This window comes from Psammomys obesus, unplaced genomic scaffold (assembly GCF_907164565.1).
Source record: "Psammomys obesus unplaced genomic scaffold, mPsaObe1.curated_primary_1811, whole genome shotgun sequence".
Taxonomy (NCBI): Eukaryota; Metazoa; Chordata; class Mammalia; order Rodentia; family Muridae; genus Psammomys; species Psammomys obesus.
This window is the reverse complement of record NW_026585504.1, coordinates 17,284,941-17,299,874: the sequence shown is the minus strand read 5'-3', so window position 1 is coordinate 17,299,874 and position 14,934 is coordinate 17,284,941. Positions and strand designations below refer to the sequence as shown.

General features: G+C 45.3%; 1 protein-coding gene across 1 annotated transcript in view; it reads right to left on the bottom strand.

Moving 5' to 3' along the window:
• Window positions 1-206: 206 nt before the first annotated feature.
• Window positions 207-14,934, bottom strand: part of Gpr176 (G protein-coupled receptor 176) — a 93,155-nt gene continuing 78,427 nt past the window's right edge. Inside the window, exons 2-3 of the mRNA XM_055598334.1 lie at window positions 6,912-7,164; window positions 207-3,223 (exon numbers count right to left, since the gene is read on the bottom strand). Coding sequence (XP_055454309.1) covers window positions 2,101-3,223; window positions 6,912-7,164 — 1,376 coding nt within the window. The 3' untranslated portion in view covers window positions 207-2,100. The remainder of the gene's footprint in view (window positions 3,224-6,911; window positions 7,165-14,934) is intronic.

Sequence of the window (14,934 nt, the reverse complement as noted above, 5' to 3'; positions counted from 1 at the left end):
TTTGTGCCATTCATTCAAATGTCGCATTTCCTCCCTGGGGAATTAATTTTCATTCATCCAACAACAACAGCATGGGAAAATGCTTCTATGGTGCGGGGACTGTATTCTTGGGAGACAAGCGGCTCTCTTTCATTTGAGGCCTTGTTTAAAGGGATGAGCAAGGTGGAGAAATGGCTAAAACAATCATTAGAGCCCAGATACAAGGTTTTTAATTTTTATTAAAATGTTATTCCTCAAAGAGTATAGAAACACATTTGACAACCAGTTAAATGTCAGCCTTCTCTTTCAAACATACATGAGAATTTGGAGGACAAAACTCTGCTGCTGAGAACATATTAGGTCATACACATTGTCAGGATGACACCAACACGAACACATCTGACAGATTCTTCTCAGGTACGCAGAATTTTCCGACAGGTTATTTTTTTCCCCTTAGTAAAAGCTGTAACAATGGAGAAGGCTTTGAATGATGAGTGTGGAGGGCCACAGTGTCAACACAGTATCAGGACCAAAGAGCTACAGCTGGCGTGTACACAGGGCGCAGAGGGCCGCAGGGTCTCAGAGAGGGTCTTGTTTCTGCTTTGAACAAACAACTCTGTGAGGTGACAAACAGAAAGGAAGCTGCTCCCTCTCCAAGGGGAAGGTGTTTGGGTTCACACTCAGGAATCGCGGGACATCACACAACAAAAGAATAGAAAAGAAAGAGAGGCTCCCTACACATGGACTGGGCTTCCTCCTAGGGAACAAGGGCCAGCATGAATAAAACAGGGCCTGCTATGACCACCACCTCTGATAGGTAGAAGGTTGCCAATAAGGAACATCCATCCATTCAAGACACCCGACTGGCACCACCAAGTGCCATGAACAAGAACAAAACACCCTCACAAAGAAGACCAGAGTTGTTGACTTGATGAGGTGAGAGAAGAGGATGGGGTTTGAATTCGGCCTGAAAGAGCAATCCCGCAGAGGATCACACATGAGGATCAGGACACCGAGCTGCTGAAAGGGTGCTCTCTCCCGCCCACCGTGGCTCAGACTGGGAAGCAGTGTTCAACCATATAACCACTCATACTTCTCACCTGTACATCACTCAATCTTTTTCTTTCTTTTGAAAGAAAGAAAAAGAAAAAAAAAAGACTATGCATCATGGGCACTTCTTGGACTGTCTCTACCACCATAAAGCTTCCTTCGCTGTTGTCGATCAGATATACTTTAGTGGATACGCACAGTGAAGGGTTCGCAGAGCTTTGCAGACAACACTGCTGATGACTGACAGAAGCAGGCCCACTTGTTGGAGGCCTTGGTGGTACCAACAGGTTGCAAAGATAAATCGAGGGCAAAAAGCCTCCCTCAGACATTGCCACGTCTATCATAAGGTGGGACCAGTCGTCTCTTCTTTGTGACCAGAAGACTGGATGAGAGATGATAGAAAACAAGAATCAGATGACTGAGAAATCTAAGGGACAGCATTGGGCACCATGGCTCTGTCTCCGCAGTACAGAAACATTTGATGCTTGTTATTCCTATTTAGTTACCAAAATAGGCTTCTTAACTGCGCATGGTGGCACATGAGTGCTTTAATCCCAGCGCTCAGATGGCAGAGGCAGGTGGATCTCTGAGTGTGAGGCCCACCTGATCTGCATGGAGAGTTCCAGGCCAGCCAGGGCTACATAGAGAGACCCAGTCTCAAACAAACAAACAAACCAACCCCCAAATTTTAAAAAGCCAAGTCAGCTTCTTCCTTGTGGCCATTGCAGCCCATAATTATCTTTGGCCTCCTCAGAGTACCTGCTCCCTTTGGGTTCTCTGCTATACACAGGGAAAGGAGGAGTCTCCCAGAAAATGTGCAGGGAGGCCCCCTCAGACCTGGGCCACACGACCCAGCTTACAGTTTAGGGTTTGACTGAGGACACAGATCACTAAGATAGATAGATATATACTCCCTCAATAAAGAGGACATTGGATTTTATGTAGACTTCCCTTTCATTCAGAAGCATTTGCCCTGCTGAGGAGGATCAGCCCGCAGAGGCTTACAGCCGGAGTGGAGGGAGGGCGGGAATATACAGGTGCCCTGCCGCTTCCGGGCACTTACAATCCTTGCTAAGAGTCTACCTTTGGGAAAATGCTCACTTTATTGTTTCTGCTCATCTTCCGCTCCACCCTGCCCACTTTGGGCACCTTCGTCTGGATCAGCTCTTCCGGGGTATTTCCCAGGGGGGGAAGCAGCCTCTTTTTGCTATTTCGGGTCTCAGAGAGCCACTGAGGGGGCAACTCAAAAGGCCCGAAGCCAAACTGCAGAGAATACTTATCAGGGAATATCCCAGGTTCCACAGGGGCTGCTGGGGCCACCTGAGATACAGAGTCCGCTGTGCCCGGGGGTGGTACGGAGGGTACAAGCTGTGGCTCCTGTTCTCCCTCTGGGCACGAGGTGAGTGCCTCCTTGGCCTGGAAGTCAGCTGAGCCGACGTACTTGGCCTCGCTCTCCTCCTCGTCCTCTGAGGGCTTAAAGATCTGCTGCTGCCCGATGTGGAACATCTCCAGGAGCTGGCTGCCAGAGCGCATGCTGGGCTCCAGGCTGGCCTCGGCCACCCCACTCCCCGTACTAACCACGTTGCGGCGGCTGTACCGGTGGTGCAGCTGCACCAGGGTCCCCACCAAGCACTTGCGTACCGATTTGTTCACGGTCAGGAAGAGCACGGGGTTGGCCAACAGGGAGACTTTGGGCAGCCAAATGGCCGTGAGGAGCAAGAAGACGGAGGTGTTGGGGACATTGAGAACGGTCTGGTAGACAACCAGGGTGGCATAGGGTACACTGCAGAGGATGAAAACTGTCACCATGGAGAGCAGGGTGGCGTGTAGCTCCGCCTCCCGCTGGGAGGCGTAGGGGATGGAGATGGTGTTCTGCGGCGTCCTCAGGGCGGCGATGATGACTTTCTTCTTCTGGCTGGCACTCAGGGCCCTGCGGATCAGGATCAGGAGGAGGAAAACCACCACCACGGGCACAATGACCGTGGTGACGTTGTAGACCAGGACGTACACCAGGTGGCCCAAGGAGTTGCTCCAGACTTCCGTGCAGGTAGACATGGCATAGATGTCAGCTACATTGGTCACAGCGAACACGGGGACACTGACCACCACTGCGTGAGCCCAGATGTACATTACCAGCTCCCGAGACTTGGCGTCAGATATTTTTCTCTCCAGAGGATAGAGGACAGAGTAGTACCTGCGCGACAGGAGAACAAAATTCATTTCACGGGAAAAATACTTTTGAAATTAGGGGAACATTAAATTAGCAAAAGTGGGCAGGAGGGGACAATAATTGAGACAGGTGGAATCATTTGAAGAATTCCAGGGGGCCAGACCTTAGGTTTTGAGAACTCTGGAGTACAGTGGGAAGGCCAGTAAACAAACAAACAAAAAATAAATAAATAAAAAACCAAAAAACAAAACAAAAAAAACTTTCTGAAGATGCAGAGAAAAGCCCTGTCCTTATGCAACTTTTAAGACTTTATCAGGAAAACAAGCAAATAAATTCAATTCATAACTAGCCTTAGAATTATTGCCACCAGCACTAAGATCTCAAGCTCTCCTGACATAAAGACTATAGATCCTTGAAGCTTCCTGCATGAAGGCTATGTGGTTTTCAATGTAATGGTAAGGAGTACCTTGCAAAATTTCTACACTGAGACGCCTCTGGGAATTTTAAACCACTGTGACGTCAAATGTATCTACACACATATCAAAAGGAGACTCACATCCCAGCCCATACACTGCAGATTATCAGCTTCTAAGGCTGCGCATGGCAGAAGACGCCCAAATGAATGACAGATCGCAGTCAAATCTGGACAATCGCATTGTGTCTGTCCAGTAGCCAGTTATCATAATCCTAAGAGCAACCAGCAGGTCTGAAATAGCTGCATAATTAATTTGATGTTAAAATCATATGCAATTCTCCCCCCTTACAAGCTATAATTTGATCATTCTGCAACTACTAAAGAAGAGATTCCAAATGTAACTTGTTTTCATGTCATCAGTAGGCTGAGAAAATGGAATAGTTTTTCAGACCCCATAACTATACCCTGCGCCAAGAAACTGCCTCCAGCCACCAGAGGTATGGCGAGATTCTTTGTATTAGCTTGACCCTCAACTCGGCTGTCAGCCAGCACTGGAGCTGATCTCTCTACCCTGATGGTAGTCCCTCACTCATGGGGACAGATGAGAACGAATGACCGTGGGTGGCCCTTGTGCCAGGCTGAGTACAAACATGAAGAGCTATGCACGAACATCTCTGCGCTCCGAGAGAACGCATGAACAGTTACAGACTGGAAGGTGACGGCTCTGCCGGCTCTGCCGGAGTGGGTGCCTGGCTTAGAGTGCCTACGGCTACCTGGGAAGCTACCAGGGAAGCTACCAGGGAAGGTGGCGCTGTGTGGAGTTTGATGGTGGACTGTGAGAGAATGTCCTGAGGCGGAGAGAGACGCATGATGTCAGTATCACACGGGCCAGGGGTGATCACAGAAGGGTGGGGCACTGTGAAATGGGTTCTACATAGTCTCCCCTCGGCCCTGGGAAAGAAAAGAAAAGAATGTACATGAACAACGCATGCTTTCAAAGCACTTTTCTCATCACAACTCGATAGACATCTGACGGCACCACTCTCTCACAGGAAAACACGCCCAGGAGCGCCCTGGCTCCGGTTGCCATTTGCTCACTGACAGGGGAACACGATCATTTTTCCCATCCCATGACACACTGGGAATTAAACTGTGAGACGTGCACACAGCTCATTATAGATAACGTTCTCAGTGTGTGCGTCTCCAAGAGGAGGATGTGGGAAGTGCAGGAGGCCTCCTGATTAACTTACTGACTTAATGTCATGAGGCAAATAAATGCAAAGATGTGAAAAGAGCCACGCCCCTTCTTCAAGTGCACCCCAAGTCATTCGTATCTGTGAATAATAGAGTAGGAATTTGCTAGTCTGCTTTTTTTCTACTAAAGCATTCGTTTACTTTTTTCTATGAGTGAAGGTTTTAAAACACAATGGTTTATCATCTGGAAGGAAAACAGGGATTTTTTTTTTAATTGTTCGAATATTTTCCTCTATGATAGAGGGCCTACACAGAACAAATAGGGGGTTATTGTGCTGATCTATGGCGTAATGCTGATCCAAATAAAAAGTTCCCGTTCTCACGGAGTCCTCTTCTCTAGAAGCTTTCCTCGTTGGTCTGGAGAAATGGCTCAGGGGTTATAAACATTTATAGCTCTTCCAGAGGACCTGAGTTCGGTTCCCAACACCCACATAACAGCTCACGGCTGACTGTAATTCCTGTTCCTGTTCCAGGGGATCTAATTCTGACCTCTCTATGCACCAGACACACACACTTATGAAACAAACGCATACACGAAGAGAAAACACACATACACATAAAGTAAAATTTTTAAATCTTAAAAAAAGAAAAAAAAAAACAACTTTCAGCATCCATGGCAACCAAAAGATGGAAGGCCAATAACCACCAGTTGGTAAATGAATAATCAAAAGGTGGTACCCCACAGTGGACTTTTATGTGCCCATAGGAAAACTAATGAAATGCTGAGACCTGCTCCAACATGCTAAGTCAAAGAACTAGAAACAAAAGACCCCGGGATGTGTGAACCTACTTACATGAGGTATGGTGATGGCATGGGCAGGAACGGGAGCGAGGACCCACCAGCCTTGGGTTCCTTGGGAAGGTACAGAAATTCTGACCCGAGACTGTGACCTGTGCTATAGTCTAGTGCGCTAATTGAAAGAATGCTCCTTGACTTGAATCTCTAAAATAGTTGATTTCAGATAACATGCAAACTGTACCCCAAAAGTTATCTTTAAAAGCTTGCAGGAAAAAAAAAAGAGTCCATGATGTAAGAGTGAAGATCTAACGGTTCACTGACACCACCTTTCATCCCAGCTAATAGAAAGGCCGAGGCATGAGCATTGCTTGAGCCCAGGAATTTGAAGCTATGCTAGACAACACAGAGAGACACCACCTTAAAAAGGGGGGGGGCTTCAACCAGAGCACAAGGGAATTACAGAAGGACACCCGCCATGATGCAAATGACCCAACAGAAAATGAAATCGTTAGAGCCCATAGGAGATAAACTGAGACAAGTGCTTTGCCATCCAAGTCATGAAAGTTGGCAGTAACTAAGGCATTCAACTCATCTCCGAAAACCCATTAAAGATGGTGAAAGAGAAAAGAGCCAACAGGGCAGGGTGAAACCCCAGAACTAGTTCCTCTGGGGGGGTTCTGGTGCCATCGGAGCTATCAGAGCATTCGTTAAATAACCACACTGAATCATTCCCTTTCTCTCCCAGATGCTCTCAGCCTGCATCAAAGAGCCCTAATTGCAGAGTTATCAATCAGATGAGCAAGCCGCTTCAAACTGCAGTGTGCCAACTCCAAGCAGGCTGGAAGGGCGCTAAGATCCAGTAGCATCCTGGTGCATAAACCCGACCCCTAGGTCTGTTCTCAAGGTGGTCCGTGGATGTCTAACTCATCCTTTTTTAAGACTCTGTTTGGACACACGTTCGCTTTCTGATGGCCACGAGCATACTAAAAAAGAAACCAGTGTATGGAATGTCAACTGCTCGTCATTCATTTTGTAATGCTTATTTTTCAATACATTAAAAAAAAAAAAACCCTCAGGGCTGGAGAGATGGCTTAGTGTTTGTTTAAAGTCACTTTCTGCTCATTCTGTGGACCCAAGTCTGGTTCCCAGTGCCCACGCTGAACAGCTCACACATGCCTGTAACCCCAGCTTCAGACCTAAACACACACACAAACATATGTGTGTGTGTGCACAGACACAAACAACACAAATGAACAAAAGTTAAGAACAAACAAAAAAAAAAAACAAAAAAAACTTCAGTTAACCTGTCCAGGGCAATGGCGGGGAAACTGAGGATGGTGACGGAGCAGAAGACCTTGTGCAGGAACTTGAGCACCTTGCAGAAGAGCACGGTGTAGATCCACCAGCAGCAGTGAGGGCTGGTGCTCAGGATGATATCAAAGGGCACACAGACCACGCTGGCACAAATCCCGGAGCAGGCCAGGTTTTTAATGAACCTGTTGGTGACAGATTTGAACACGGTTGTGCGGCAAGTCGACCATAACACCATGAAGTTTCCTGGCCAGATATGTGAAAAAAAAACAAAACAAAACAAAACAGAAACATAAATAAAAGTGAATTGAGGATTTAAAATAAAGAAGAAAAATGACCAAAAAAAAAAAAAAAAAAAAGGAGAAAGGAAAGAAAAACAGGTTAAATATTTTAACGTGTTAAGAGTTTATTTCAAGGATATTATACTGTCAAATTATGCAAAATTGTTGGAGCGCATTCAGACCAAAAATTCTACATGAAATTTTAGTGTTACTTTCTTATTTAATTCCAGGCAAAAGATACTCTGCAAGGATGACGCAGTCTCACTGTCTGCATAAACCATCAGGTAGGCCTCAGGCTGCTTGTTTTTGTTTTATTTGTTTGTTTGTTTGTTTGTTTGTTTGTTTTGAGGCAAGGTATCACAAAGCCCATGGTGACCTTGAACCAACTGTGTATCGAAGGTTGACCTTGAACTTCTGCTCCTTCTGAGCGTATTTGACACACCCAGTTTATACAATGTAGGTCATCAAACCCAGGGCTCTGTGCATCTACCAAACGACGGCCCCAGTCCTCAGGTTTGCTAACGACTTCCGTGTTGTAGAACACTCTAAGGAAGCACAGCGCGAGACACACGTATAGTTCACGATTTTCTGTTATTTCACAGCGTAAAAGGAAGCAAGTGCATTTTCATGATGTATTTCGTTTAACCCAATTAATCCCAAACATTGTGATTTATTTAAACCAGTTAATCCTGGATATATCAGTTCAACACATCATTACTGATAAACCATTGATGAAGTAATTTCCGAAACCTAGCGTGTATTTTATCTTACATTTCCGGACTATCTCGGTTTGAAGAGGTCACATTTCAAGTGTTTAGAGGCCACAAGCAGTGAGTTAGTTTGCTTTCTGCTACAGTGATAAACACCAGGCTCAAAAACAACTTAGGAAGAGAACGGCTTATTTGGCTCAGACTTCCAGCCATGCTGTATCGTCGAGGGAAATGCTAAAGCGAGAACCTGACGTCCAGACCTGAAACTATGGAGGAACATTGCTTATTCCCCAGGCTCAAATTAAGCTACCTTTCATGTTCCCAGCCCTGCGGGCCCAGGGATGGCCCTGCCCCCAGTGAGCTGGGTCCTCCTTCATCCATCATTAATCAAGAAAATGCCCCACAAACTTGCCACAGGCCAATCTGATGGAGGCATTTTCTCAATTAAAGGTTCCCCCTTTCCCAGATGACCCTTGTTTGTGTCAAGTTGAACCAACAACAACAAAAATAAATAAATAAAAATAAAAATAAAACCTGATTAGCACACGTAAGTAGTGACCCACACACTGAACCGTGAAATTCTAGATTTTTGTAGCAACAAGGACCTCATCAACCGTCTCTCTTTGATGGCTCCCCTGCCATGGCTTCCACAGCCTACATTCTCCTGCTTTGTCTCCTACCATCCCTCTTCCATCAGCCTCTGCTTGGTCTTTTTCTGGGACTCAGTGCCACCAAGGCCTCTTCCTCGTTAGCCCCCCCCCCCCCCATCTCGTGGCTTCCCATCAAAATGCTGAAGACTCTAGATTCACGTCCCAAGGGTGCTGTTTCCACTCAACTCCAGACTACAATTTCCAGCCAAGCCTGATCCGTGTAGACAATCTGGTGGCTGCCTGTCTAACTTCACACCTTTCCTCCTCCGGTCTGCAGGACATCGGCCTGTTATGCTGCCCAGAGCACATCTTCAGGTGTGTCACAGGGCCTAGCCTTCCTTCGTCTGGTGAAAAAGTAGGTCCGCTCTGTAACTTGGTCATCCTCCGAAGGAGGCTGCCTGCTCTTGGGCACCTGCCCGGAGGATGCCTGCTACTGAGCCAACCTGACAGCAGAGCCATGCGCTGTGGGAGGAATACACCGCTAAGCAGGGCACCGAGTATCCAGAGTTCCAGACAGGGTCACCTAAGGAGCCGTTTTGGTCCCTGAATGTGTGCAGAACTTACTGCTAAGTTCTCCGCAGACATGATGTTCTAGGAAGCCTGTTATCTTCTACACAATGTAGAAAAAAACCAACTGAGGTGGCTAGGTATTCAGGCCAGCTGCTTCCAGGAAGTCTCTACAGTACAGCACTCGGTATTCATTTGCTGATGGTGACTCAATGAGAAAACATCAACAGTGTTTACACACACACAGAGACACACACACACACACACTCACACAAATACACACAGGCACTCCCATTCATTCAGGATAAGAGTTGCTTACACTGTTGCCGCTGTCGCCAGCGTGATGAGCTGAACGATGACAATGTAAGCCCATTGATTTGGAAGTTCTTCCTGGGCCCCTCCTCACTGGTGCACAGACTAGGGTCTCCCTTACATAGTTTTAAAGGCAGGACTTGTGTGGTCACTGCCTATTAATGGAATAGCCCTCTGAGAGATACTGTCCACAAAGAGGTACACACATCCCAGTATCTTTGATTTTCACTACTGGGGAAGAGGGTGTCCTTATCCCCTGAATTACTTCCCATAAATCATAAATAAATGGCTCCCTGGCTGTGAGTCAAAACCCTGAGGATTTTTTTTTAATAGGAGCGTGTGTGTGTGTGTGTGTGTGTGTGTGTGTGTGTGTGTGTGTGTGTTTTGGATAGGCTGCCACAGTGCATATGTGGCTAGGTGGAGGTCGGCCACCATTATGAAACCTCTGGCCATAAGGTCTCCGAGATTCTGTAGCGAGCACCTTGGCCAGGGGAGTCATCTTGCATGGCCCCACAGCCTGTGTATTTTTAAAAACACGTGTATTTTGGATTTTCAGCCCATAACTTTAACCCTGTCACCCCAGTGTTTAAGTCCCCTTCTGTAGCATCATGGGGCTGCTGGGCCCCTCAGCACCTCGGATCACTCTGAAGTTGTCTGAGTCATCTCTGCCCTCAAATCCCAGAGTATCCGAGGCAGCAGACTCAGCAGAACCTGCGCCCATGCTCCCGGATGGCTCATTCCAAGCTGGGAAGCATTTCTGCTGCGTTCACAGCAGGAGGCCACCATGTTCCTGCGATGGGCCCCATGGCAGGCCCAGGGGCACCTATGGAGGACTGTGGCTCACTGGTTCCAGTGCCAGCTTCCTGGATGAGGAAGCCTGACAAGGAGTACCCAAGGGAAACTGGCGAGAGCAGCTAGCGCGTAACTGCTGAGCCATCTCTCTAGCCCCAAGTCCATAGTCCATAATCCTAACCCACTGGGATCACCCGGAAACTTTAAAAATGCAGATTCTGCATAGCTGACCCTACTACATCAGAACCTTAGAGAGCCTGGGAATCTTTCATTTCATGTGCCTAGCAGGAAATTCGGATGGAGTAAGCACAACCATTCACCCCTGGCTTCACCGAACCCAGCAGCTAGGAGCACTGTACTCAAGATGCCTTAAATAGAAAGAGAAGCACGCCCCCCTCCAACGACATTAAAGACAAACACAGAAATCTCAAGGAACTCTGAGGACAAGTGTCTAAGGAGGAAGTCCTTCTCCATTGGGAGTCAGGGTGGAGCTTGGCTCCTCTGCGGTGTGGGCTGAGCTCCAGCCACAGAGGCAGCTCTTCCTCTGGGAGAAGCTACACCACAAGGGGTGCAACCTTTGGCCAGATTTTACATTTTTTTAACCAACCTTCTCTGAGATTTTGTATCTCTCCCAGCTGACCCACTGGCCAAGCAGAAAATATAGAACGATTTTAATTAGCTTTAATGGCGTTACTTCCTATTACCCCCGTTTCATGGCCGGGCCACGAGGATATTGGACCTATCCACTTCGTTTTAGAAAGAAAGAGGAAACTGGGGGATAGGCCAGTCGCTCACTACAGGCTGCACAGGGAAGGAGAATGCGTGGCTGAATGAAAGAGAGTTTGACCCTAGAGGCTTGCTTCCCAGGTTCCTGTTCTGGTTGCTGCAGCCTGGGAGCCATTAAGCCTGCTCTCACTTCTAGTCTGGAACTTCAGGTTTCCCACGTTTCCCAATGAAATGCTTTTTCTTAATGATTACTAAGCTGATACATTACTAATTTTTAAAATGCAGACAATGTATGAGAATATAACAGTAGGCCTGAAGAGATGGCTCAGCTGCTAAGAATGCTTGCTGCTCTTCCAGAGACAGGTTCCCAAACCCCACGTCAGGCAGCTCCCGGCTGTCTGTAACTCCAGTTCTAGGGGATCCAACACCCTTTTCTGGCATATCTGCACACAGGTGGCTTGCACACACACACACACACACACACACACACACACACACACACACCACTTTTTTTAAGCTGCAAAGGAAAGAGTAAGAATTAATCACCCAGTGATTAACACCTGCAAACTTTAGGAATGCTTTTCACAGATACAGACTTGCGTCTATGCCAGCAGGACCAAGCTATCCACATCGCACAAAATCTTGTCACCATATGGGCTACATTTCTGTAACAATAAACAAAAGCATCATTTTAACAACCAGATAAAGCAACAGTGTTTTTCTGTTATATCCCAATTAATTTATCTAGTGCGTATTAATGGATTTGTTTAAGCTGTTTCTAATATTCCAATATTGACAAAGCTGAATAGAGAACCAAACTATATTTGCTGATGAGAAATTCCTATAAGCAACACACACACACACACACATATCCAATGACCTTCTACAAACACTATGAGAAAATTGGTTTCTCTGTACACTGAAGTTTTAGCATTATTTATTTATTTGTTAATTATTGTGACAGTACTTTTTTCACAGTACTGAGAGTTGAATTTGGGTCCTTTTAAATGGCAAGCAAGTACTCTACCAAACTAATCTCTGATGCTTTTTACTCTCTTCTCCACTGCAAACCCCCCCCCTGTGTGTGTGTGTGTGTGTGTGTGTGTGTGTGTGTGTGTGTGTGTATAAGCTGATGCTGGATGTCTTCTTTGATCATGTATAAGTCAGTCTGTCATAAGACAGACTGACTGACCAATGAGCTCCGTGAGTACCCCTCATCTCTTTCTCCTGAACACTGTGATGTGGGGGTGCACCACCATTTCTAGCTGCCTGTGATCAAAACTCAAGCTTGTGCCTGAGCTGTCCCCACAGCCATTTTTGTTTTGAGACAGGGTCTCACTAAGTTGCCTTGAACCTAGCTCTGGAGCTCAAACAACCTTGGGTTTGTGGTCCTGCTTCAGCCGACCAAGCAGCTGGGATTAAAAGCCTAGTTCGGGCCTGGCTTCAACTTCTTTTAAATTGGCACCCATGCCTTCCTGTTTATTCTCTTCTTCTGGACCGCTTATTGGACATGGGTTATATCTCACCTCAATGCTTATCCCATTTACATCTTCAACAATTATCCTCTTAGATAAACTGGCTGATCGTTCTCAGATCCGTTTCCATTTTATTGTATCTCGGTTCATCAGAGGTAATCACACTTGACTTTTAAAAAGTCAGTGCATTTGAGCACTGTCAAGCAGCCTACTCTGTATTCCCACACCATCATTTGTCCATTCCTTTCCTTCCTTCCTTTCAGCAATCCTATCATCTTTATGTACTTGTAAGTTTCTCTCAGATTATTCTACTGTATCTGCTTCTGGAAGTGTTAGCTTTCCCATTTGTAGGTTCAGATTCAGATGGTCTTTAAAAAAAAAAAGATTTTACTTATATTTTTATTTATGTTTTATAATATAGTTCATAAAATTTTAAAATATATCACATAAAATAAATATATTATTTATATTAAAATAATAAACTAAAATACAAATTATGTATAAGCATGTAAATAGTATATAAAATAAATATATAAATAACATAAATATATAAATAATAAATAAGTATATAATAATAAACATATAATGTTATAATAGCTTATGTTAATGAATGTTTTTTCTGCACTTAATTTGTATTTGTGGAATATATGTGTGGTGTATCAGTGGAGGCCGGAAGAGGGCACTGGATCCCCGGAAGCTGGAGTTCGGTTATGAAGCCACCTGAACTCAGGTCCTCTGGAAAAGCATCAAGCACTCTTAACCACTGAGCCATCTCACCAGCTCCTGGGCGGGGAGGGGAAAGGGGATAAGAACGTCACCTGGCCAAGGATATATTACAAATAATAGAACAATTGTAAGGATAGCTAATTATTTGTTTAAAAAAAAAAAAACTTTAGAAAACACCATTGCCACCCCAGTGGTGCTACACACCTTGAATCCCAGCACCAGTGAGGCAGAGGCAGGCGGATCTCTGTAAGTTTGAGGCCAGCCTGGTCTACAGAGTGAGTTTCAGGACAGCCAGGGCTACACAGAGAAACCCTGTCTCAAATATCAAAATCAAAACCAAAATGAAACAAACAAACAAACAAACAACAACAACAAAAAACCCACCATTAATCATTATCTTCGCACAGGTAGCAGAAAGTCCTCTGTGTTTTATCACAAGATCAGCATTATCACAAGATAAACAATCAAGAATTGTAATAAAAATGGAAAAAAAAAAAACTATTCATTTTTTTTTAACCCTATCACGGAAAAGTCAAAACCTCCCCAAGGGCACTGCTCCATTTTCTTTAGGTATGTGTGGGTTCTTCCTAACACTGATGTTTTTTTCCTCAAAATGGTTACTTAATTATCAATAAATGCATAAATAATCAAATACATACTGCCAGAGGACAAATAAAAGGATGAGACTGAGTCTGATCCGTTTCAAACTGTGAGATGCAAAGGTAACGTGGCTGATTTTACCGAACACTTCCATCAGTCCCCGCTGCCACTGATGAAAAATAGGCAACTCCAAACTTCTCAATACTGTGTAATATCTTTTATCAAGATACGACACCGACCGCTCCCAGGCCTATGACCCAGCGTCCTGGCGAAGTGAAACAGCCCTAAAACCCATCTGGTCCTTTCTAATGGTGCAAGCCGAGCACTGAGGCGAGACAGCCAGCTAGGGAAGAAGGGGGCATGAGGAAGGCGCACACCACTCTCCTGGTTCCGATTTCTGCTCCCACTGCCTAAAACCAGGAATTCCAGCATGAGTAGCCAGAACACCTGCAAACGGGCTGTGCTGCCTGTTCTGAGACAGGCAATGAGACTAGCCTAAACTCTGGAACTCTGTCTTAAGTTCAGCCTCTTCAAGAGAGAGGATCTATTTGTCCAACGCTGTTTACTGCCTTCTTCACCTTGCAAGCTTGCACAAGGTACCTAAAATAAGATCTCTGCGCCAGGACAGAAGTCTGTGGCTGAGCATAGCAGGGCATTCTCTCCCTGCTGTCTCCCAGGGCCATTTCAAAGCCCTCAGACCGCACAGGCAGTTACTTCTGAACCACTTGTGCGAACTTCTCTCCTAATGCTCACACTTCACTCTGTGCAAGTGCATCTTGTCTTTCTGTTTAATCAGGAAACTCGATGACTTCGACTCTCTCTGGGCGGGGCTGAAATTCGTCTTTCTTTGTGACGATGGTTTGAGTACACTGGTGTACTCAAGAAGAAGTCCCCTGAGGACATAAGGGGTGGGTAGCAGTTTAATGGTGACAATACTACAGACTAGGCTATTTATAAAAAAATAAGTAACCACAAAATGCTGAAATTTGGGCTTGAGATGGGTTCCGTGGGTTAAAAAAAAACCTGCTACTCAAGCCCGATTATATTGGGAGTTTGATCTTGGGATCCCATGGTGTAAGGGGAGAGCTGACTCCTGGGTTCCACATATCCACTATGGTATTTGTGTTCTATCTATCTATATATTATATTATATTATATTATATTATATTATATTATATTATATTATATTATATTATATTATATTATATTATATTATATTATATTATATTATATTATA